The sequence below is a fragment of the Anomaloglossus baeobatrachus genome, chromosome 10, assembly GCF_048569485.1.
Source record: "Anomaloglossus baeobatrachus isolate aAnoBae1 chromosome 10, aAnoBae1.hap1, whole genome shotgun sequence".
Taxonomy (NCBI): Eukaryota; Metazoa; Chordata; class Amphibia; order Anura; family Aromobatidae; genus Anomaloglossus; species Anomaloglossus baeobatrachus.
In genome coordinates, this window is record NC_134362.1 from 58195128 (window position 1) to 58221911 (window position 26784).

General features: G+C 48.1%; 1 protein-coding gene across 1 annotated transcript in view; it reads right to left on the reverse strand.

The window, feature by feature from the left end:
• The window catches only part of FRMD8 (FERM domain containing 8), an 83299-nt gene extending 56790 nt beyond the window's left edge, over nt 1–26509 (reverse strand). The window contains exons 1-5 of the mRNA XM_075326814.1: nt 26392–26509; nt 21812–21893; nt 9658–9825; nt 9473–9574; nt 1769–1827 (exon numbers count right to left, since the gene is read on the reverse strand). Coding sequence (XP_075182929.1) covers nt 1769–1827; nt 9473–9574; nt 9658–9825; nt 21812–21893 — 411 coding nt within the window. The 5' untranslated portion in view covers nt 26392–26509. The remainder of the gene's footprint in view (nt 1–1768; nt 1828–9472; nt 9575–9657; nt 9826–21811; nt 21894–26391) is intronic.
• Nucleotides 26510–26784: the final 275 nt, after the last annotated feature.

The following is a 26784-nucleotide window of genomic DNA, read 5'->3' on the forward strand; positions in this document are numbered from 1 at the left end:
GCTGATGCTGGGGGAGGCTGGAAGGAGAGAGGCTGATGCTGGGGGAGGCTGGAAGGAGAGAGGCTGATGCTGGGGGAGGCTGGAAGGAGAGAGGCTGATGCTGGGGGAGGCTGGAAGGAGAGAGGCTGATGCTGGGGGAGGCTGGAAGGAGAGAGGCTGATGCTGGGGGAGGCTGATGCTGGGGGAGGCTGGGAGGAGAGAGGCTGATGCTGGGGAGGCTGATGCTGGGGGAGGCTGGAAGGAGAGAGGCTGATGCTGGGGAGGCTGATGCTGGGGGAGGCTGGAAGGAGAGAGGCTGATGCTGGGGGACGCTGATGCTGGGGGGGGGAGGCTGGAAGGAGAGAGGCTGATGCTAGGGGAGGCTGGGAGGGGAGAGGCTGATGCTGGAGGAGGCTGATGCTGGGGAGGCTGGGAGGAGAGAGGCTGATGCTGGGGGAGGCTGGGAGGCGGAGGCTGATGCTGGGGGAGGCTGGGAGGCGGAGGCTGATGCTGGGGGAGGCTGATGCTGGGGGAGGCTGGAAGGAGAGAGGCTGATGCTGGGGGAGGCTGATGCTGGGGGAGGCTGGGAGGAGAGAGGCTGATGCTGGGGAGGCTGGGAGCAGGGAGGCTGGGAGGGGGGAGGCTGGAAGGAGAGAGGCTGATGCTGGGGGAGGCTGATGCTGGGGGAGGCTGGAAGGAGAGAGGCTGATGCTGAGGGAGGCTGATGCTGGGGGAGGCTGGGAGGAGAGAGGCTGATGCTGGGGAGGCTGGGAGCAGGGAGGCTGGGAGGGGGGAGGCTGAGAGAAGAGAGGCTGATGCTGGGAGGAGAGAGGCTGATGCTGGGAGGAGAGAGGCTGATGCTGGGAGGAGAGAGGCTGATGCTGGGAGGAGAGAGGCTGATGCTGGGAGGAGAGAGGCTGATGCTGGGAGGAGAGAGGCTGATGCTGGGAGGAGAGAGGCTGATGCTGGGGGCAGAGAGGCTGATGCTGGTGCAGCATGGGGGATGGAGCACGATGGGGGGTGCGCAGCATGGGGGATGGAGCACGATGGGGAGTGCGCAGCATGGGGTATGGAGCACGTTTGGGAGTGCGCAGCATGGCGGATGGAGCACGTTTGGGAGTGCGCAGCATGGCGGATGGAGCACGATGGGGGGTGCGCAGCATGGGAGATGGAGCACGATGGGAGGTGCACACCTCCCCCCAACACACACACACACACAACACACCACACACACACTGGGAACCACAAACACTGCCCTACACAGACACCCACACACACAGACAACGCTGCACACACACAACACCCAACACACAAACACCGCGGCATACATAAATATACGCACATACCACGCGACACACACACATTGCACAAAACATACCTCCCCCCAAAACACACCACACCCACACAAACCGCGCAACACACACACACACACAACGCTACAGACACACAGCGCTCCACAAACAACGCAACACACGCAACACACATACAACACCGCTCTCACCCCCCGCCACACCCAGACAACACCCAGAACATGTACAGCGCCCTACATAAACACTTGGTAACTACACACAACAACATCATATTTTATATATATATATATATATATATATATATATATATATATATATATATATATATATATATATATATATATATATATATATATATATATATATATATATATATATATATATATATATATATATACATACATACACGCACACAAACATGCATATATATATATATACACACAAACTGTTTTGTTACATTCATAATATTTAAGTCTCACCTGAAGTTCTCTACTTTTGGGAAAATAAATATTGCGGCGCAACTGGAGCGAAGGTTCATCTGAGAAACAAAAATTGCACAGTGTTACACAAGAGTGGTAAACGCTAACTTTTAAAGGTGGAAGTCAGTTATGTGCCCTCCATCAATCAGTTAACCATAGCACAACCAAAGGAGATGCCAATAGGTTATCTTTCAGGAAATAACGGCATATCGAGATAACTATGGTCTGGGGAGTATTTGTGCAATGATTGCTGCGGCATTTTTAATACAGAAGTGGCAAAATTATTCCAGGATTTTTTTCCCTGGGTGGGGGTTCTTAGGCAGATATCTAAGTTGTAATTGTACTGACCTAAATAATTAGGATTCAGAGTGATTTTTAGCACAGAATGAACACAAAAACAAATGTAACGAAAACAAAACCCCCCCAAAACATGGCAGAATTGCACTTGTTACCTTACAATTTCAATAATTTCGATTTTTTTTTTTCCCCAGCCAATTTCCACTACATGTAATGTTAAAGTGAACGGTGTCAGTCAAAACTTCAACTCTACCCGCAAAAAAGCAAAACAAAACAGCCCTCAGATGCCTTTGAGGACAGAAAAATATAAAGTTATTCTTCAGGGAAGAAAGGGAGGAAAAAAATGACAGCGTATGTTCCCACGTTGCATTTTTTTTCCAGCAAAAGTAAAAAAAAAAAAATTATAAAAAGAAGGGAATTTTGTTTACTTACCGTAAATTCCTTTTCTTCTAGCTCCAATTGGGAGACCCAGACAATTGGGTGTATAGCTATTGCCTCCGGAGGCCACACAAAGTATTACACTTAAAAGTGTAAGGCCCCTCCCCTTCTGGCTATACACCCCCAGTGGGATCACTGGCTCACCAGTTTTAGTGCCAAAGCAAGAAGGAGGAAAGCCAATAACTGGTTTAAAGACCAATTCAATCCGAGGAAACATCGGAGAACTGAACCATACCACATGAACAACATGTGTACCCGAAAAAACAGAAAAACCCCGAGAAAACAGGGCGGGTGCTGGGTCTCCCAATTGGAGCTAGAAGAAAAGGAATTTACGGTAAGTAAACAAAATTCCCTTCTTCTTTTTCGCTCCTAATTGGGAGACCCAGACAATTGGGACGTCCAAAAGCAGTCCCTGGGTGGGTAAAAGAATACCTCGTGATAGGGCCGTCAAACAGCCCTTTCCTACAGGTGGGCAATCGCCGCCTGAAGGACTTATCTACCTAGGCTGGCGTCTGCCGAAGCGTAGGTATGCACCTGAAAATGCTTGGTAAAAGTATGCAGACTCAATCAGGTAGGTGCCTGACACACCTGCTGAGCCGTAGCCTGGTGCCGTAATGCCCAGGATGCACCCACGGCTCTGGTAGAATGGGCCTTCAGCCTTGAGAGAACCAGAAGCCCAGTAGAACTGTAGGTTTCAAGAATTGGTTCCTCGATCCCCCGAGCCAGGGTGGATTCAGAAGCTTGCGACTGTTTACGCCGACCAGCGACAAGGACAAAGAGTGCATCCGGGTGGCGCAGGAGCGCCATGCGGGAAGTAGAACCTGAGTGCTCTCACCAGAACCAACAGATGCAAATCCTTCTGAAATTGATGGACTGGACGAGGACACAAAGAAGGTGAGGTGATATCCTGATTGATATGAAAGTGGGATACCACCTTAGGGAGAAATTCCGGAATCGGACGCAGAACTACCCTGTCCTGGTGAAGGACCAGGAAGGGAGATTTGTATGAGAGCGTTGCTAGCTCGGAAACTCTCCTAAGAGACGAGACCGTTACTAGAAGGCCACTTCCCGAGAAAAGCGGGAAGGGAGACCTCTTTCAAAGGCTCGAAAGGCGGCATCTGGAGAGCAATTAGAACCTTGTTCAGATCCCGGGGCTCTAACGGCCGCTTGTACGGAGTGCTGAGACGACAAACTCCCCGTAGGAACGTGCGTACCTGAGGAAGTCGTTTCTGAAAAAAATACAGATAGCGCTGAGACTTGTCCCTAAAGGGAACTGAGCGACAACCCTTTTTCCAACCTAGATTGCAGGAAGGAAGGAAACATAGACGATGCAACCGGCCAGGGAGAAACACCCTGCGCCGAGCACCGAGATAAGAATATCTTCCACGTCCTGTGGTCAATCTTGGCGGACGTTGGTATGCTAGCCTGTCTCATGGTGGCAACCACGTCCTGAGGTAATCCTGACGACACTAGGTTCCAGGACTCAATGCCACACCATCAGGTTGAGGGCCGTAGAATTCAAATGGAAGAATGGCCCTTGAGACAGCCAGTCTGATTGGTCTGGTAGTGCCCCCGGTTAGCCTACCGTGAGGCACCACAGAACCGGGAACCACAACATCCTCGGCCAATCTGTAGCGACGAGGATGGCGCGGCCGCAGTCGGTCCTGATCTAGCGCAGCACTCTGGGCAACAATGCCAGAGGTGGCACATAAGGTAGCTGGAACTGCGACCAATGCTGAACTAAGGCGTCTGCCGCCAGAGCTCGATGATTGTGAAACCGTGCCATGAAGCTGGCACATTGATGTTGTGCCGTGACGCCATTAGATCGACGTCCGGCCTCTGTCAGCGGCGCCAGATCTCCTGAAACCCGTCCGGGTGAAGAGACCATACCCTTTCGGCCACACCCCGGCGACTTAGGAAGTCAGCTTCCTAGTTTTCCACGCCTGGGATGTGAACTGTGGATATGGTGGATGCCGTGTCTTCCACCCACATCAGAACCTGCCGGACTTCCTGGAAGGCTTGCCGGTTGCGCGTTCTTCCTTGGTGGTTGATGTATGCCACCGCTGTGGAGTTGTCCGACTGAAGTCGGATTTGCTTGCTGTCCAGCTGCTGTTGGAAGGTTTGTAGGGCAAGATACACTGCTCTGTGTTCAAGAACATTGATCTGAAGGGTGGACTCTTGCTGAGTCCACGTACCCTGAGCGCTGTGGTGGAGAAAAACTGCTCCCCACCCTGATAGACTCGCGTCTGTCGTAACTATCGCCCAGGATGGGGATAGGAAGGACCTTCTTTTTGACCATGAGGTGGGAAGAAGCCACCACCGTAGAGATTCCTTGGCCGCCTGAGAAAGAAAGACGACTCTGTTGAGGGAGGTCGACTCCCCGTCCCATTGGCGGAGAATGTCACATTGTAGTGGACGCAGATGAAACTGCGCGAAAAGAACTGCCTCCATTGCTACCATCTTACGTAGGAAGTGCATGAGGCGTCTCAATGTGTGCGACTGGTTCTTAAAGAAGAGATTGCAGCCCGTAGAGAATGCTGTTTGTCTAGCGGAAGCTTCACTATCGCTGAGAGAGTATGAAACTCCATGCCTAGATATGTTAGCGATAGGGTCGGGGTCGGATCTGACTTCAAAAAGTTGATGATCCACCCAAAACTCTAGAGAGTCTCCAGCGCAACGTTCGGGCAGTGTCGGCATGTGTCCTAAGAGAGTGCCTTGACAAGTAGATCGTCTAAATATGGGATCACAGAGTGACCCTGAGAGTGCAGGACTGTGACTACTGCTGCCCTGACCTTGGCGAAGACCAGTGGGACTGTCGCTAGCCGGAAGGTAGAGCTACGAACAGAAGGTGTTCGTCTCCTATAACGAAGCGTAGAAACGCTAGTGCTCTGGATCAATCGGCACGTGTGGATAAGCATCCTTGATGCCTAATGATGCTAGGAAATCTCCTTGGGACATTGAGGCGATGACATGGCGGAGGGATTCCATCCGGAACCGCCTGGTGTCCACGAGCTTGCTGAGCAGTTTTAGATCCAGAACGGGACGGAACGGCCCGTTCTTATAGGCACCGCAAATAATTTGGGGTAAAAACCGTGACCTTGTTCCTGAAGAGGAACGGGGGTCATCACTCTTTCTGCCTATAGAGTGCACCCTGTTTGCAGAAGAGCAGCGGCTCGGCCGGGGGGCGGAGAAGTTCTGAAGAATCGAGTTGGAGGACGAGAAGTGAGCTCTATCCTGTACCCGTGAGACAGAATGTCTCACACCCAACGGTCATTGACCTATGGCAGCTAAATATCGCCAAGGCGGGTGAGCCTGCTACCGACCGAGGATGCGGAGAGAGGAGGCCGCAAGTCATGAGGAAGCCGCCTTGGAAGCGGGTTTTCAGACTGTCTCTTTTTTGGGCGTGACTGAGCCCGCCAAGAATCTGAGCTCCTCTGATCCTTTTGAGTCCACATTGGACGAGGAAAAATGGGACCTGCCCGAGCCTCGAAAAGACCGAAACCACGACTGCCTCCTGCTCTGTTGGGGTTTGTTGTGTCCGGGCTGAGGAAAGGATGAATCCTTACCCCTGGACTGTTTAATGGTTACATCCAAACGCTCACCAAACAGTCGGTCAGCAGAAAAAGGCAACTGGTTAAGCAACCTTTTTTGGAAGCAGAATCTGCCTTCCATTCACTTAACGAGCAGACCAGGCTCTGCTTAAAAACACGGAGCAGCGGAGGCTACTGCCGTACGGTTCGCAGAGTCTAGGGCAACCTGAATCGCGTAAGAAACAAATGCAGACATTTGAGAGGTTAAGGATGCCACCTGCGGCACAGATGTACGTGTAACCGTGTCAATCTGTGTAAGACAAGCTGAAATAGCTTGGAGTGCCCCAAGGGTGAGAATGCTGGAGCCAACGGTGCGCCGACAGTCTCATAGATGGATTTAGACCAGAGATCCATCTGTCTGTCAGTGGCATCTTTAAGTGCAGCTCCATCTCCCACTGCAACTATGGATCTAGCTACAAGCCTGGAGATTGGAGGATGCCGCTTGGGACACTGGGTCCAGTCCTTGACCACGTCAGGGGGCAGGGATAACGTGTATCCTAAGCCGTTTGGAGAAGCGCATATCTGGATAAGTGTGGTGTTCCTGGACTGCCTCTCTGAAGGCAGAGTGGTCCAGAAAAATACGTGAAGCTGACTCCTCCACTGGAGGAGCTGGGTGAGAAATAACCAACATTCTATTGATGGACGCTATAAGATTATTCACTATGGCGTCACCATTAGGTGTATCCAGATTGAGAGCGGTCTCAGGATCAGAATCCTGAGCCGCTACTTCCGCCTCATTACACAGAGAGTCCTTCTGCTAGGACCCTGATGAAACCGAGGGCCGCTCATAGTGAGCCCGCTTAGGCTGTCTGGGACTGACGTCTGTGCAAAGCCGTGACTCTGGGATGCGTGTGACATTCCCAGAGCTGTTAGTTGTTCACACTGAGGGGGGCCATGGATCAATGATTCAACAGTGCCCATGTTGTGAGAGACATGTCCGGACTGCTAGGCTTCTAGTATCATAGCCATAGTCTCAGAAAATCTGTCAGTAAATACTGCAGACACCGTCCTCATCCTCTGGCCATTAGCAGAGACTCCGGCTGAGTTGGATATAATGGGGGTCTATGTAACCTGCCGGCCGTATAGCCGTACATGCTGTACCGGCTGCATAGAAAAACATGTGGTTCTGCACCTTTGTTTTACACAGAGAATATGCTGATAACTCCTCCGCACAATCCAGGAGGGTATATACAACGTGCGACCAAACAGTGCAATGTATATAGTACAAGCATATCTATAAGTGCACTTCTGCACTAGTGGGGTTAGCACCACAGGTGCTGCTTAACGCCTGTTGCAGCGATTGTGTGACTATCAGAATGCCAGGGTCTTCCACACTTGTCTCTGTATCGTACAGAAACTGACACTAATGGCTGCCGGCGTCCTTGTAGAGAAGGAAGCCGTGGGCGTGCCTGAGAAAGTGCGGGAATCCGGTTTCACAGTGCACACAGTGAGAGGGGTGGAGTATGCAAAACATACTCCAGCTCTCAGCGCTGCTGTGCTATGCAGCGTCACGCCCCTACCCTGACTGTCAGGTCTGTGGGCGGTAACGAAGGGAGACTAGGCCCAGAAGCCGGGGACTCGAGTTAATAAGCGCGGCCGGCATATCAGTGCTGGCCGGCGCGGAAGTCCCCGGCGCACCACAAATCCCAGCGGCGCCTTAAATAAAAATGGCAGCGGCGGTTAGCGCAGTAGTCACCCAATACACTAACACACCCAGCAACGCTGTGGTGTGCGATGGCACTAGTGCGGACAGCGCCGCTGTCCCTGGCGCACTAACACACCCAGCAGTGCTGCCGTGTGTCTGCGCGGTCCCCACAGGGACACAGAGTACCTCCATGTAGCAGGGCCATGTCCCTGAAGATACTCCGCTCCATGTCCAGCAGATACCAGGGGCTGTGGATGGAGCACGGTCTCAGTGCCTGGAGACCGATAGAATCCCACTTCACCCAGAGCCCTGTAAAAAGGGATGGGGAAGGAAGCAGCATGTGGGCTCCAGCCTCCGTACCCGCAATGGGTACCTCAACCTTAACAAACACCTCCAACATGAAGTGGGGTGAGAAGGGAGCATGCTGGGAGCCCTGTATGGGCCCTCTTTTCTTCCATCCGACATAGTCAGCAGCTGCTGCTGACTAAACAGTGAGCTATGCGTGGATGTGTTGCCTCCTTCGCACAAAGCACAAAACTGGTGAGCCAGTGATCCCACTGGGGGTGTATAGCCAGAAGGGGAGGGGCCTTACACTTTTAAGTGTAATACTTTGTGTGGCCTCCGGAGGCAATAGCTATACACCCAATTGTCTGGGTCTCCCAATTAGGAGCGAAAAAGAAATATCAGCGCTTACGGTACCAGCAATGAGAATGAGATTTCTGAAATCTCTTGCACATGCGGTTTATTTTTCCTTGCACATTTAAAGCAATTTCAAATCTGCAGCAACTCAATTCTTTCAATTGTTTTTCATCCATTTAAATACCATATTTTTCAGATTATAATACGCACTTTTCCTCCCAAAAATTTGGGAGCAAAAGGAGGGGTATGCCTTATAATGCGAATGTATGGAGAGGTGGAGAATGGGCGCTCTGCTGGCTGTGCTGGCTGTAGTGTGGCGGGTGACATGCTCTGTCGGCAGTGCAGGCTTCAAATAATGGCGCCCAAAATCTCATCTGCGCACGTGCCATATCCAGCCCATTGATCTCCCAGCAGCAGACTTAAGGAAGATGGCGTGTGCACACACGAGATCTCAGCTTGTCATTGAGCAGAGAGCTCAATCTGTGAACACAACGACTCCAGGCGCCATTTCATTGAAGCCTGCACTGCCGACAGAGCATCTGTGACACCCACTGCACCACCCTGCTCCACCCAGCCAGCACGGCGCCTGCAGCCAGCACAGCCGCCACCGCAGCCCACACCGCCATGACCCCTGCCTCCTGTGACCCCACTCCACCACTGCTGCCGCCCCCCTCCGGTAAGAGATTACTGGAGTATAAGATAGACCCCATTTTTTTTATTTACCTTTTTTATCTCTAAATTTGGGGTGCGTCTTATAATCCGGTGCGTCTTACAAAACGAAAAATATGGTAAATGAGAAAACAAAAACATATGCAAAAAAAACCCACATAAAAAAAATGCAGGATTTTCTTAGCTTTTTAACTGCCAACAATTCAGAATCTGCAGCAGATTTTTCCACTGCAAATAAATATTAAACGCCTGACCATACACTATAGCTGCACTCATAAAATGCTGAGTGTTCACAAATAATTAGTAAAAATATGTACACCCCCCTCATTGGAGTCATATGATTATTTTACGATGTCTACAAATTATATAATCACATCTGGTTACAGATTCTACAATATGAAATCACATATTTAAACCATAAATTACCGAGGTGAATATCCTCTAGTGTACAATTTGTGAAACGCGCCAGAAGGTCATGCCACTGTCTACAGACTTTGTAGGGATGATGTTTTGGCTTGAGTTGTACTTCTGCAAAATGGAAGGAAAAAAACAAAAAGTAACTACATGAAGCTATTACTGGTTAGGTTGTGTAATATTTTGAAGCTTTTTACCCAAAAATGGAGAAATGAGCCATAACGCAAACACTTCCTGGGCAATGTCAGGGAGATGGAGAACTTCAATCACTTTTCTGTGTAATTCCTGGGCTGTTGTGGAGGAAAGGCCGTCTACGGTGAGGGGGACTGCGCTATCATTTATAAGATATACGATCACATCCATGGCTGGAGAGAGAAAAGGGAAGATTTCATAATTTATTATTTTTGAATGCATATAATCCATTTTAACATGTTGTCAAAGATTTCTTATAAAAAACAAGCAATTTTGCAATTTGCGACTTATTAAAATTTTCATCCATTCATGAGATGTTAGCACTTTTGTTTACATCTCGTTGCCTAGGAGACAGACCACCACTGCTATCAACTAGATTCTAAGTAATATACAACAGTTGGCCAGAATTAGACGCTATCAGTGTGATCCTGGCCAGCTTCAATACAGTGCTTACAAGCTCAATAGAAAAGAGTTTGTAACCACGGTGGATAGGCTGCTGTCTAGCAGCGGTGGTCGGTCTCCAAGTCAATAAAAGAAGGGAATTTTGTTTACTTACCGTAAATTCCTTTTCTTCTAGCTCCTATTGGGAAACCCAGACAATTGGGTGTATAGCTTCTGCCTCCGGAGGCCACACAAAGTATTACACTTTAAAAAGTGTAACCCCTCCCCCTCTGCCTATACACCCTCCCGTGCATCACGGGCTCCTCAGTTTTGGTGCAAAAGCAGGAAGGAGGAAACTTATAAATTGGTCTAAGGTAAATTCAATCCGAAGGATGTTCGGAGAACTGAAAACCATGAACCAAAAGAACAATTCAACATGAACAACATGTGTACACAAAAGAACAACCAGCCCGAAGGAAACAGGGGCGGGTGCTGGGTCTCCCAATAGGAGCTAGAAGAAAAGGAATTTACGGTAAGTAAACAAAATTCCCTTCTTCTTTGTCGCTCCATTGGGAGACCCAGACAATTGGGACGTCCAAAAGCAGTCCCTGGGTGGGTAAAAGAATACCCTGATAAAAAGAGACGAAGACGACCCCCTCTTACAGGTGGGCAACCGCCGCCTGAAGGACTCGCCTACCTAGACTGGCGTCTGCTGAAGCATAGGTATGCACCTGATAGTGTTTCGTGAAAGTGTGCAGACTAGCCCAGGTAGCTGCCTGACACCTGCTGAGCCGTAGCCCGGTGCCGCAATGCCCAGGACGCACCCACGGCTCTGGTAGAATGGGCTTTCAGCCCTGAAGGAAGCGGAAGCCCAGAAGAACGGTAGGCTTCAAGAATCGGTTCCTTGATCCACCTAGCCAAGGTTGACTTGGAAGCCTGCGAACCCTTACGCTGGCCAGCGACAAGTACAAAGAGCGCATCTGAACGGCGCAGGGGCGCCGTGCGAGACACGTAGAGCCTGAGTGCTCTCACCAGATCTAATGAGTGCAAATCCTTTTCACATTGGTGAATTGGATTAGGGCAAAATGAAGGTATGGAAATATCCTGATTAAGATGAAAAGGAGATACCACCTTAGGGAGAAATTCCGGAACAGGACGCAGAACCACCTTATCCTGGTGAAAAACCAGGAAGGGGGCTTTGCATGACAGCGCTGCCAGCTCCGACACTCTACGGAGCGATGTAACTGCCACTAGAAATGCCACCTTCTGCGAAAGACGTGATAAAGAGACATCCCGCAGCGGCTCAAAAGGTGGCTTCTGAATAGCCGTTAGCACCCTGTTAAGGTCCCAGGGTTCCAGCGGACGCTTGTAAGGTGGGACTATGTGGCAAACTCCCTGCAGGAACGTGCGGACCTGCGGAAGTCTGGCTAGACGCTTTTGAAAAAATACGGATAGCGCCGATACTTGTCCCTTGAGAGAGCCGAGAGACAAACCCTTGTCCAGTTCGGATTGAAGGAATGAAAGAAAAGTGGGTAAGACAAAAGGCCAGGGAGTAAAACCATTATCAGAGCACCAGGATAAGAAGATCCTCCAAGACCTGTGATAGATCTTGGCGGACGTTGGTTTCCTGGCCTGTCTCATGGTGGCAATGACATCTTGAGATAACCCTGAGGACGCTAAGAGCCAGGACTTAATGGCCACACAGTCAGGTTGAGGGCCACAGAATTCAGATGGAAAAACGGCCCTTGTGACAGCAAGTCTGGGCGGTCTGGGAGCGCCCACGGTTGACCCACCGTGAGATGCCACAGATCCGGGTACCACGACCGCTTCGGCCAATCTGGAGCGACGAGAATGGCGCGACGGCAGTCGGACCTGATCTTGCGTAACACTCTGGGCAGCATCGCCAGAGGAGGAAATACATAAGGCAGTCGAAACTGCGACCAATCCTGAACTAATGCGTCCGCCGCCAGAGCTCTGTGATCTTGAGACCGGGCCATGAATGCCGGGACTTTGTTGTTGTGCCGAGACGCCATGAGATCGACGTCCGGCGTTCCCCAGCGGCGACAGATCTCTCGAAACACGTCTGGGTGAAGAGACCATTCCCCCGCGTCCATGCCCTGACGACTGAGAAAATCTGCTTCCTAGTTTTCTACGCCCGGGATGTGAACTGCTGAGATGGTGGAGGCTGTGGCTTCCACCCACTGTTGAGTAGTTTGAGGTCCAGAACGGGACGGAATGAACCGTCCTTCTTTGGCACCACGAACAAGTTGGAGTAAAAGCCGCGACCATGTTCCTGGGGGGGAACAGGGGTCACAACTCCCTCTGTCTTCAGAGCGTCCACCGCCTGAAAAAGGGCATCGGCCCGCGCGGGGGGCGGAGAGGTTCTGAAGAAACGAGTCGGGGGACGAGAGCTGAACTCTATCCTGTAACCGTGAGACAGAATTTCTCTCACCCATCGGTCTTGAACATGTGGCCACCAGGCGTCGCAAAAGCGGGAGAGCCTGCCACCGACCGAGGATGCGGTTCGGAGATGCCGAGAGTCATGAAGAGGCCGCCTTGGAGGCATTGCCTCCGGCGGGTTTTTGGGGGCGTGACTTAGCCCGCCACGCATAGGAGTTCCTCTGGCCTTTCTCCGGCCTGTTGGACGAAGAGGATTGGGGCTTGGCGGAGGGACGAAAGGACCGAAACCTCGATTGTATTTTCCGTTGCTGAGGTCTCTTCGGTTTGGACTGGGGTAAGGAGGAGTCCTTTCCCTTGGATTCCTTAATAATCTCATCCAATCGTTCGCCAAACAATCGGTCGCCAGAAAACGGCAAACCGGTTAAGAACTTCTTGGAAGCAGAGTCTGCCTTCCATTCGCGCAGCCACATGGCCCTGCGGACTGCCACAGAATTAGCGGATGCCACCGCTGTACGGCTAGCAGAGTCTAGAACTGCGTTCATGGCGTAGGAAGAAAAAGCTGACGCCTGAGAAGTCAAAGACGCAACCTGCGGAGCAGAATTACGTGTGACAGCATTAATCTCAGCCAGACAAGCTGAGATAGCTTGGAGTGCCCACACGGCTGCAAAAGCCGGGGCAAAAGACGCGCCCGTGGCTTCATAGATGGATTTCACCAGGAGCTCTATCTGCCTGTCAGTGGCATCCTTTAGCGATGAGCCATCTGCAACCGATACCACAGATCTAGCTGCCAGTCTAGAGACTGGAGGATCCACCTTGGAACAATGAGCCCAACCCTTAACTACGTCAGAGGGGAAGGGGTAACGTGTGTCAGTAAGGCGCTTAGTAAAGCGCTTGTCCGGAACCGCTCTGGGTTTCTGGACAGCATCTCTGAAGTTAGAGTGATCGAAAAATGCACTCCGAGTACGTTTAGGGAACCGAAACTGGTGTTTCTCCTGCTGAGAAGTCGACTCCTCAACAGGTGGCGGCGGGGGAGATAGATCTAACACCTGGTTGATGGACGAGATAAGGTCATTTACTATGGAGTCCCCTTCAGGTGTATCAAGATTGAGAGCAACGTCAGGTTCAGAGCCCTGAGCTGCGACATCCGCCTCGTCCTCCAGAGAGTCCTCAAGCTGGGAACCCGAGCAGCGTGAAGAAGTCGGGGAAGATTCCCAGCGAGCCCGCTTAGCCGGTCTGGGACTGTGGTCCGGGCCGGAGTCCTCCACGTGAGACCTAGGGCCCCCCCTGGGGGCGCGCTGCGGCGCGGACAGAGAGGGTCCTGGAGGCGACGGACCAACAGGGCCCGGGGCCTGTGTAAGGACCGGTCTGGACTGCAGAGCTTCTAGCAGCTTGGCAGACCATTTGTCCATAGACTGAGCCATGGATTGTGAAAGAGACTCAGAGAGTTTTTCAGCAAAAATGGCAAACTCTGTCCCTGCCGCCTGGTCCGGGGGAGCAGGGGGGTCTACCTGAGTCGAGGGTCCCCCTAGTGACCGAGGCTCCGGGTGAGCAAGCATAACAGGGGTCGAGCATTGCTCACAGTGAGGGTAGGTGGAACCCGCAGGTAACATAGCCGCACAAGAGGTACAGGTCGCAAAATAACCCTGTGCCTTGGCACCCTTGCTCCTTGTGGACGACATGCTGTTGTCTCCTGGGAGAGTGATCACTGAGGGTATATGGGAAGGGTATACAGCCCGACCGAACAGAAATATATAAATATATATATAGTATTATTCCGGCACCCTAAGGGGACCAGCACCGGGTGACCGATGTGGCTTACCGACCGCTAAAAAGCGGAGTGTGTGTCCTCCAGATTCCCTGCCTTTGGTCTCCCAGCGTTGCAGAGCTCTTTCCAGGAAATCCTCCACAGGCAGAATGCCAAAGAAATGGCTGCCGGAGCTCTCTGGGGAGGAGTGGAGCCGTGGGCGGCGTTAGAAAAGTGCGGGAATCTGGAGTCCCCACAGTGATCAGTGAGGGGGGAGGAAACATACAGGATGCTCCGGCCCTCACAGCCGACGTCAGGCCGGCCGTCCCGCCCTTACCCCTGACAGACAGGCCCGGGGGCGGGAGTTTTGCTCCTTGTGGACGACATGCTGTTGTCTCCTAGGAGAGTGATCACTGAGGGTATATGGGAAAAGGTATATAGCCCGATCGAACAGAAATATTTATATTTATATATATATATATATATATATATATATATATATATATATATATATATATATATATATATATATATATATATATATATATATATATATATATATATATATATATATATATATATATATATATATATATAGTTAGTATCTATTCCGGCACCCTAAAGGGGACCAGCACCGGGTGACCGGTGTGGCTTACCGACCGCTAAAAAAGCGGAGCGTGTGTCCTCCAGATTCCCTGCCTTAGGTCTCCCAGAGTTACAGAGCTCTTTCCAGGTAATCCTCCACCGGCAGAATGCCAAAAAAATGGCTGCCGGAGCTCTCTGGGGAGGAGTGGAGCCGTGGGCGGCGCTAAAAAAGTGCGGGAATCTGGGGTCCCCACAGTGATCAGTGAGGGGGGAGGAAACATACAGGATGCTCCGGCCCTCACAGCCGACGTCAGGCCGGCCGTCCCGCCCTTACCCCTGACAGACAGGCCCGGGGGCGGGAGTTTTACTACTAGGCCGCAATGAAGCCGGGGACTAAATTTAAGACCGCGGCCGACAAGCAGGCGCGGTCGGCGCGGAAGTCCGCCGGTCTTCTCAACTCAGCAGCTGCTGCAGCGTCCGGGAAGAAGGCGCTCCATGCACAGCCCCCATGGGGACACAGAGTACCTTAGAGATGCAGGTCCCGGTCCCTGAAGGATAAACAGACTCCTGTCCGGCAGATTCCCACAGGGGCTGCGGAGGGAGCACGGTCCCAGTAACTGGATGACCGGTCAGGATCCCACTTCTCCCAGAGCCGCTAAGGGATGGTGAAGGAAAACGGCATGAGGCTCCTGCCTTTGTACCCGCAATGGGTACCTCAACCTTAACAGCACCGCCGACGTAGTGGGGTGAGAAGGGAACATGCCGGGGGCCCCGTGGGGGCCCACTTTTCTTCCAACCGATATAATCTAATATGAGAATGCATGAGTGGATGTGTGCCTCCTTCCACACAAAGCATAAAACTGAGGAGCCCGTGATGCACGGGAGGGTGTATAGGCAGAGGGGAGGGGTTACACTTTTAAAGTGTAATACTTTGTGTGGCCTCCGGAGGCAGAAGCTATACACCCAATTGTCTGGGTCTCCCAATGGAGCGACAAAGAAAAGTTAATATCTCACAAATGGGTGAAAATTTTAATAAGCAGTAAATTGCAAAATTGCTTGCATTTACAAGTGCTATCTGACGCTACCCATTTATGAATACTGTATAGGAGTAATCCTTTAAAGCAAATGCCCCAAAAATATATTTGAAGTTCTAATTTTATTGAAGTGTTTATTACAATGCATTTTGACTTTGTATTGATCCCTTCATTAGGTAAAAGTCTAGATACAGGCCACATTGTGATTGGCAATTTTTCCCTATCTACGTAAATCTAAAGTAGTCCATAGGTCAGGGTTTATAGTGCTGTAATTTCCAATGTTAACTCTTTCCTAGACTTCAAAATCTTAGAAATTAGGAGCCAAATAAATTATATGCAACAGCAATGTGAAAATGAACAATACCAGGTGTACATTGGCTTTGTTCAATAGCTGGGCTGTAATATACAAAAGACATTAACTACCGTATTTTTCGGACTATAAGACGCACCCTGGTATTAGAGGAGGAAAATAAAATTTTAGGCAAAAAATGTGGTCATGACACACTGTTATGGGGAGAGGATCTGCTGCTGACACTATTATGGGGGTAATGTCCCCAAATTCTCTACTAAGGTACCCCATCCTGGTAATTATCCTCCTGCCTTGTATCTATCTATCTATCATCCTGCTATATACCCCCAACCTGCTATATACTGCCATCCATCCTTGTATATACCCCCAACCTGCTATATACTGCCATCCATCCTGCTATATACCCCCAACATGCTATATACTGCCATCCATCCTGCTATATACCCCCAACTTGCTATATACCATCATCCATCCTGCTATATACCCCCAACCTGCTACATGCTGCCATCCATCCTGCCAACCATCCTGCTATATACCCCCAACCTGCTACATACTGCCAACCATCCTGCTATATACCCCCAACCTGCTATATGCTGCCATCCATCCTGCTATATACCCCCAACCTGCTATATACTGCCAACCATCCTGCTATATACCCCTAACCTGCTATATACTGCCAACCATCCTGCCATATACCCCCAACTTGCTACATACTGCCAACCATCCTGCTATATACCACCAACCTGCTATATACTGCCATCCATCCTGCTATATACCCCCAACCTGCTATATATCCTGTAGCACACAAAAAAAATACACGTTTATACTCACCTTTCCTCACTCCATGCAGCATTGCTCCTTCCCCTGTCTGTGGCAGCAGCAGCGCCGCTGATCTGTGGAGCTGTTACCAGTCACTTCCCTGCAGCATCGATCTCCTCCAGTCTGCCGGTCAGCTGACCTGCGTGACTAGCGGCGCACACAGCGATGACGTCATCGCTGTGCTCACTGCTTTCTACACAGATCAGCTGACCGGCAAACTGGAGGAGATCGCGGTGCTGCACGGAAGTGGCCGGTGAGTATACCTTACTTATTCACTGCTCCCTGCGCTGATTATGATGCGCGGGGGACAGTGAATATGGCCGCACAGGATCACTCCAGGCTGTAGTTACCAGGGTTGATCACGGCCGGCTGTTAATTATGCGCACACCCCCCGCCCATCATCGCGCCCACCTGTCAGCCCCGGCTTCAGCTCTGAGAGATGATGGGCGGGAGGATGGGCGTGCATATGTAATGAGCGGGCCCACGTGGTCACGGCAGGCACTGCTGCAGCCTGCTCATGCCACCGATGACCCGCTCCACCGCAGCACCCTCATTCCTGGCCGCAGCCCTATATTCAGACCATAACACGCACCCCCCACTTTCCCCCAACATTTGGGGGAAAAAAAGTGCGTCTTATAGTCTGAAAAATACGGTATGTTTTGGAATAATAAGCACGGACCAAACGTTTCTTTCTTCCCAATGAAACTTTATTTGGGGATATTAAGGAATAAACCTATTTACATTTCATGCTCATAACTTTGGTAATGTATTCTGCTGACTGGCCTACTGAAGAACTGTATTACCGCATTTTTCAGACTATAAGGCACACTCTTTATCAAGAAAAACTTCAGCTAAAAAGTGTGTGCTTCGCATAGACCAGAGGCAGCTTCCTTTGATGGATGAGAATGCTGACAACGCATCCACATCGTTCACAGAGAGCTGTCCTCTCCAATCCTGCTCAAACTGATTGATGTCATCAGGGAGCTGAACGTAGGCTGCAGGAGCTGAGCATCTGAAAGGCTATCTAACCATTTAACTTTAGGACCTTTCAGGTCATGTGAACAGTGACATGACTTGAAAGTTCCTAAAGTTAAAGGGAACTTGTCACCACATTTTTGCCCTATAAGCTGCATCCACCACCACCACCACCGGGCTCTTATATACAGCATTCTAACATGCTGTATATAAGAGCCTAGGCCGGGGATATAACATAAAAAACACTTTAAAATACTTACCTAACGGTCGCGCGGTTGGCCATATGGGCGTCTCAGTTTTTTGGTGCCGGTGCCACCTCTTTTGGGCATCTTCGTCCTCCTTCTGAAGCCTGTGTGCATGACGCGGCTACATCATACACACTCACCGGTCCTGCGCAGGCGCACTACAATACTTTGATCTGCCCTGCTCAGCGAAGATCAAAGTGCGCCTGCTCAGGACCTGAATGCCGGCGAGTGTGGATGACGTCGGACGCATCATGCACCGAGGCTAGAGAAGAAGGAGAACAAAGATGGCCGAAAGAGGCGGCGCTGGCACCGGAGAACGGAGACGCCCATATGGCCAACCGTTAGGTAAGTATTATAAAGTGTGTTTTACGTTCTCACAGCGGTCTGGGCTCTTATATACAGCATGTTAGAATGCTGTATATAAGAGCCCAGTGGTGGTGGCCGCAGCTTATAGGCCAAAAAAGTGGTGACAGGTTCCATTTAACTATGCAAAAGGTCCATTAGCTGCTCAGCTGGTGCAGCCTCCATTCAGTTCCTGATTAGGAACTGCAAGACGTGGTAATGTGTGTGTAAGTGTAACTGCAAGATGTGGTCATGTAAAATGTGTGCACGTAGCAGATCTGTATGTTCATCTATTTGTGCATGTAGTATGCATGTAGCAAATCTGTGTGTGTGTCTCTATGTGCATGTAGTAGATCTGTGTGGGAGTCTATATCTGCATGTAGTATGCGTGTTAGCAGAACTGTATGGGTGTTTATATGTACATGTGGTTTGTATGTAGCATAACTGTGTGTGTATATGTGCATGTAGTCTGCATGTAGCAGAGCTGTGTCTGCATCTATGTGCATATTACAGATCTGTGTGGGCATCTATATATGCATGTAGTTTGCATTAGCAGATCTCTTTGCGAATAATACATGCTGCAAAGAGACACTAACAATAGAGTTCTGTTATGAAAATAATCCAGCAAACGGTTGTCACCTCAATTATAAACCTTAAAGGGGTTGTCCAGGCTTGAGTCAAAACCTTGCTGTAACTGTATGTGACTGCAGACTGCTGTGTTTATGACCTTGTGCAATATGCACAAAGTTATGATTCCCCGTTATTGCAGATGCTAGTGGACAGTTATGCAACCACTGTATATGAGACCATGCACACCACAAGTTGCCACGATTCAGCAGACTGTAGTCACAGAGTGACTGCAACCCTTTTAAAGGGAATTTGTCAACAGGTTTTTGCTTCTTCATATGAGAGCAGCATAAGGTAGGCAAAGAGATTTTGAAACTAATCACATTTTTCTTACAACACTGTGTGTAGCAGTTCTGACTATATTTTAGAATTGTGTAGCAGAGCTGGGAGCTGTCTCCGCCAACACCAGGCTTTCAATAGAGATTGTGCATAGACTGAAGGCCCAGTCACACACAACGACTTACCAGCGATCCCGAAAACGATGCGACCTGATAGGGATCGCAGGTAAGTCGCTGAGAGGTCGCAGGTGAGATGTCACACAGTCAGATCTTACCAGCGATGCAGGAACAATACAGGTCACAGTAGCGACCTGTATAACGATCTCAGCAGTCACTGTGACCCTGTCACACAGTGTCAAACACAGCGATGTGTCCTGCACAGCAGGACATCGCCTTTGAAGAAAATGACCTGGACCATTCTGCAATGACTAGAGATCTCACAGCAGGGGCCTGATCGCTGATAGGTGTCACACATAACAAGATCGCTAACGGGATCGCTACTGCGTCACAGAAACCGTGACTCAGCTGCGATCTCGCTAGCGATCTCGTTATGTGTGACGGTACCTTGAGTTGTCAATCACAGCAAGGGGTGTGCCCATCTGCTCTGCAGAGGAGTCACAACAATGTTAATCACAGAGCAATGAACCCTTTAGTATGAGTAAACAATAGCTCACACACAGATAAGAGAAACACTATGTTTTTACTTTTTTAACCCTGAGAGCTTGCTCTTCTCAGCTTACATGGCAAAGACCTGGAGACTTGGTGACCTCTATGGCTCCATATACATTATATTAAAGTTGGCCAAACCTGTTGCCAGTCTAATGTTTAAAGTTCAGTTCTTGGACCCCTGCTGTTCTACATCTACACCTTGGGCCTGGGACAGCTCATTGAGTCCTACGGCTTTCAGTATCATCTCTATGCCAACGACACACAGATCCACCACTCTGGACCTATTATCACCTCCTTACTATGTCTGTCTGCTATTTCATCCTTTTCCTCTGCTCGATTTCTAAAGCTTAACATGAACAAAACAGAATTCATTATCTTTCCCCCACCTCACTCAACCACACCCCAACTGACCTATCCATCATAGTCAATGGCTGCTCACTCTCCCCAGTCCCACATGCTCGCTGCTTCAGGTAACCCTTGACTCTTCGCTCTCCTTCAAGCCCCATATACAAGATCTTTACACCTCCTGCTGACTCTAACTCAAAAATACTTCCCGAATCTGTAGATTCCTTAACCAAGAAACTGCAAAAACACTAGTGCATGCCCTCATCATCTCCCGCCTCGACTATTGTAATCTACTGCTCTGTGGCCTCCCTTCTAACACTCTTGCATCCCTCTAATCTATCCTAAACTTTGGTTCCCAACTAATCCATCTCCCCCCCAATATTCCCCGGCCTCTACACTCCGCCAATCCCTTCACTGGATTCCTATTGCCCAAAGACTCCATTTGAAAACCCTAACCATGACATATAAAGCCATCTACAACCTGTCTCCTTCATACATCTGTGACCTAGTCTCCCGGTACCTACCTGCACACAACCTCCGATCCTCAGAAGATCTCCTTCTCTACTCCTCTCTTATCTCCTCTTCTCACAATCGCATCCAAGATTTCTCCCGTGCCTCCCCCATACTCTGGAATGCTCTGCCACAATATATCTGAGTCTCACCTACTGTGAAAACCTTCAAAAAGGAACCTGAAGACCCATCTCTTCCGACAAGCCTACAACCTGCCGTAACTCTCAGTCTACTATACCGCTGCATTACCAGCTCTGTCCTCACCTACTGTATCCTCACCTATCCCTTGTAGACTGTGAGCCCTTGCGGGCAGGGTCCTCTATCCTCCTGTACCAGTCCGTGTCTTGTATTGTTCATAATTATTGTACTTGTTTTTATTATGTATACTCATTTTCACATGTAAAGAGCCATGGAATAAATGGAGCTATAATAATAATGATGATCTCCTACATCTTCCCTGACAGATGATATCAGAGAAGAAAGGATCTGACACATTGGATTTCCAATAATCGAGCCTTTTGTTCCGCGGGAAAATAGCAATTACTATAAGAGACCGGAAGCGGCTGTCTCATAGACAGCAACAGAGTATTCGGCTGAGCTCCCGTTAATAAAGTCAGAGACTGCTATCAACCAAACATATACCTAATGTGTATGGGGGCTTAAGTTTTTTGTTTTTCTTTAATTTTAAAGTCATTAGAAAGATTGTACAAGATATCTTATAGACTGTGAGCCCTCGCGGGCAGGGTCCTCTTGTCTGCACCTGTCTGTGTCTTGTATTGTTCATGATTATTGTACTTGTCCCTATTATGTACACCCCTTTCACATGTAAAGCGCCATGGAAGTACTGGCGAAATAATAATAAATAATATCTGTCATAAACCGAATATATACATACATCGAGCTCCAGAAGAAGACACACTGCCTTGCGTATGATATTCATGTATCACTGATGGAGGCGATATTCCACTTCTATCCATCTGAACAAACAGGAAGGGGAAAGAAACCAAAAAAAAAATTGTGAAAGACTGAAAGTTGATACACGCTCTTCCTTCTATTCCAATATAGAAATGAACAGATGACATTAACTGCATTGAGTAATCTGCAAACAGAACGCGCCATACAGTCATCTTTTCCATCAATATTCTGACAATGATATGTAAATACCATAAACTGGCACTGACGTAACACACACCCATTACTGAGGACAAGATAGAGAACAGAAAAGCTGAAGTATTTTTTATTAAAAAAAAACAAAAACCAAACACTTTTTTTTTCCTGTTAAACAAGTCACATGACTTTGATACACATTGAAAAGAAACCGCATTAACACGTCACCTTTTGGGTTCTTCATTTGAATCCTTGCCAAGACTGCGGAATACCCACCTCTCCTTATTTGCCAATAATCACCAATTTTTGTGTTTTTTAGGCTATGTGCGCAATAGGACGTTTTGGTACTTCTCAAGAACACTGCGTTTTTGGCCGCAAAAAAAAAAAAAAAAACACACAAAAACGCAGAGGTAAAAACGCATGCATTCTTACCACGTTTCGGTGCTTTTTTGGCTGCGTTTTTGATCACTGCGTTTTTCCAATGCATTGCATGGGTGAAAAACGCAGGAAAGAATGGACATATCCATTTTTTTTAGCTCAAAAACGCAGCAAAAAAAACAAACAAAAAACAGTTGTGTGCGGACAGCAAAAATGAAAAGTCATAGACTTTGCTGGGGAAGCAAAGCTATGCAGTTTGGAGCCCAAAACCGCACCCGAAAAACGTGCAAAAACGCCGCGAACAACGCTCAGTGCGCAAATACCCTTACTATTTTATTACAGTGTAGCAGAGCTCTTTCCTCCATAAGGCTTCTTTCACACATCCGGTTTGAGCACTGCGGCTCAATCCGGCTGTGAAACCTATGCAACGGATGCAGCGAAAACACCGCATCCTTTGCATAAGTTTTTAAATGCGGCCCGTCCGTTTTTTTCCGGTTGCGGCACGCTACTCAGCATGCGCAGTGGAAGAAACCGCATGCGGCAGCCGGATGCGGTTTTTGCCGCATACGGCGTCCATAGGCATGCACTGAAAAATGCGCCGCAGCTGCCGGATGCGGCGCGATGTGGTTTTTTTTTGCCAGAGCAAAAAACGTGCCAGGGAACGTTCCATCCGGCCGCCGCATCGGCTAAATCTGCCGCCTGCGGCAAAAAAACGGACCGAACGCAAGCCCATGCGGCACAATGCGGCGCCAATGCAAGTCAATGCTGGAAAAACGAAACCGGTGGCAAAAAAAAAACTGTTTTGTTTTTTTCAGCAGAGCGCCAGATTGTGCCGCACTGCTACAGCCGGATGTGTGAAAGTAGCCTAAACCTGTGCATCTGTCAGGACACTTTCAAGACAATGTTCAGTCTCAGGATGGAAACTTTTAGGCCATGTGCACACTAGAAATTGACTTTTTGTCAAGGAAAATCCGGACCCTCTTAAAGAATCCCGCACCTTCGGTAAAGAACCGCACCAAAACCACCACAGCGAAATCTGCATGCGGTTTTGGTGCGGATTTGCCATGATTTTTCCGCAGGTTGGTCCATGCGGATTTTTACCACTATCTATGGCAAAAACCGCAGGTACCTGCGGAAAAGAAGTGACATGCACATTAATTCCGCAGCGGAAATTCCGTGGGTAAATCCGCAGGTATAAAAAAAAACAAAAACGCAGTGTGCGCATATCATTTTTTTTTATACCCATAGGATTTGCTGGGGAATGACTGCAGCAATGTTAGACACATTTTCTGCAGCAAATTGACGGCAAATCTGCAGCGTGTGCACATAGCCTTAGTGTGTAAATCACTTTATTAAGGAATTTGTCTTCAGTGCTGTAGAAAACAAGCCATGTAAATGACTTCCAAACCCCGGCTTTTCCTCAGTCTGTTTGCCTGTGTTCAGCTAATATCATAATGTACTCATTTGGAGTACGGATGATGGCAGTGATGGCTCAGCACGTGTCTCTTCTTCGGAGTGTTCTGCTTATCTCTTACAGGAGCTTATCCCCAGAGTTCTGCTGCATTCACATATTTATATGTCCTGGTCTGGCTGCAGATCACCTGCTATGTCAAGTTCAGGTTAGGAGACAAGCAACCAGACTGACATATGGGATGTGTGAATGCAGCAGAACTCTGGGGATAAGCTGCTGCAGCAATTAAGCAGCACACTCTGAAGAAGAGACAGGTGCTGACCCATCACTGCCATCATCTGTACTCCATATGAGCACATTCTGATATCAGCTGAAGGCAGGCAAACAGATGAGGAAACGCCGGGATTGGAAACCACTTAGACTAATGTATAATTGGTAGAGGAAGGTTGAACTAGATGGACCTAGGCCTTTTTTCAACTGATTTAACTATGTAAGACTATGTTCTCACAATGAGGTATTCCTAAGCTTTTGATGATGGGTATTTCCAGAGTCAAAAACACAGCGTCTTAGGCACGCTGCAGAAAATGTGTTCACAAAAAAAAAACTGCACCTTGTGGGAAAAAAAACCACAAGAAAAAAAAAAACATGCGTTTTTTCCCCATGTGGATTTTTTATGTGAAATCAATGGCTGGAAGGGCTAAAAAACGCAAGACACAAACGTACAGAGTTGACATGCTGCAATTTTTTTGTCAACCCAAAGCTGCAGGCAAAAAACAAACAAACCAAAAACCCCAAAACACACGCACAGCATTTTTGAATTCCCATAGACTTTGCTGGGAGAAGGAAAGGCATGCAGTTTTGGGCAACAAACTGCACCAAAAAAAAGTGGCAATAACGCAGCATGTGCACACAGCCTTGTAGTTCCAGCAAAGCGGACGGAGTATATAGAAATCTCCTGTCCTCTGTGCTTCTTTTATATGTTGTAGAATCCGACCTGCGGTGGGTTTTTCAAATCCGCAACACGTCAATTTCTCTTGTGGATACGCAAAGTTTTTCTGTGCAGATTTTCCTCACAGACTTGCATTAAATGCTGAAAATTTGTGGGTAAAAAAAAAAAAAAATGCACCTGCATCATTAATGTGTTTCTGCTGTGGAAATGCATCAAAAACATGTGATCCGAACACAGGTATTTTAACAAAGTTTTGTCAAAGTCAAATACCAGGGAGAATAAAAAGTAAAGCAGCTTTACTTAAAGCATGACATACCAAAAACAGACAAAAATTGTTGAGTAAAAAAAAAAAAAAAAAAGTGATAAAAATGCAAATATTTACATAAGAGCAGAAATTCTGCAACATCGAAAACGCACCAAACCTCATTGGGAACGCAGCCATACATGATTTTGTGTAATATATATGTGTGTAAAATAATGATATATATATATATATATTGTAAAAGATATATATATTTTTTTATATATATATATATATATATATATATATATATATATATATATATATATATATATATATATATATATATATATATATATATATACTCCATACCCCCATACTCTGGAACGCTCTACCACAGTATATCAGACTCTCCTCTACCGTGGAAAGCTTCAAGAGAAACCTGAAGACCCACCTCTTCCAACAAGCCTACAACCTACAATAGCCCTCAGTCCAGTAGACCACTGCACAACCAGCTCTGTCCTCACCTATTGTACCATCACCCATTCCCTGTAGACTGTGAGCCCTCGCGGGCAGGGTCCTCTCTCCTCCTATACCAGTCTGTTATGTACTGTTAATGATTGTTGTACGTATACCCTCTTTCACTGTAAAGTGCCATGGAATAAACGGTGCTATAAAAATAAATAATAATAATTATATATATATATATATATATATATATATATATATATATATGTGTGTGTAAAATAATGATCATGTATAAATCAGTTATTTTTATATTATATATATATATATATATATATATAATATAAAAATAATCATATCTCTCATATATATATATATATATATATATATATATATAGATAGATAGATATTTTTTACACTTTTTTTTTTTTTACAAAAAAAGAAGACAAATTCCCCAATAAATTGATTTGCACAGTTTGATAACTTTCGCTGCAGGACAGAGTTACTCATGTAAAGGTCTAGTCGCCTTTTAGTGTGTATGGGGCTGCAGTATCTGTATGGCTCTGTTCACACTTGAACTTATATAGTTTCTAAACAGTGAAAAAAAATAAAACAAAAAAACAATCCCAATGGACAGTGACAATGATTTCTCGCACAGGCGCCTCTTTAGCTACAAATATCTAATAATCAAAATTAAAAATAATACAACTTCAAATCCAACAATAAAACGCATGGTTTCTATAAGTAACTGCAGAAACTACACGGAAAACTTTTAAAATCTTTTTTTTTTTGTTCTTGGAGACTCCTCCTCTGCCATACGGCGCTCCTATGCAGAGAGGACCGGAAACTACACCACATGTAAAGTCGCACAATCATGTCACCAGCCCCTGTGCAGACCCTGCGTACAATCACAGCGGCGCTCACCTTATACAAGCCTCCGTATCAACTCTGATTTACTCGCTCCCCGCTTTGCTATAACCAGGAAGCTGACATCATAAAGCCCCCATAGCCAGGAGCCAATCACAACGCGCGGTCTGCGTTCCACGCCTCACTCTGCTTACAAGCTTCATCCAATAGTAAGTAAGTCACCGCCCCTTTCCGGTTGGATGTCCAGCAGGACTGTGTGGAAACCGCCGCGCGTTCAGAACTCCTGCTCCCAGGCTTACTGCTGAGTGACGTCACCTCGCAGGACACAACAGTACAGTGCGCATGCGTCCTGTCTCCTTCCCGCCTAATCCGTCAGGAATGTGTGGAAAGTATCCAGCCCGCAGAGACACACAGGAAAATAACATGTGCCAAGCAACCGGGTCACCCTTA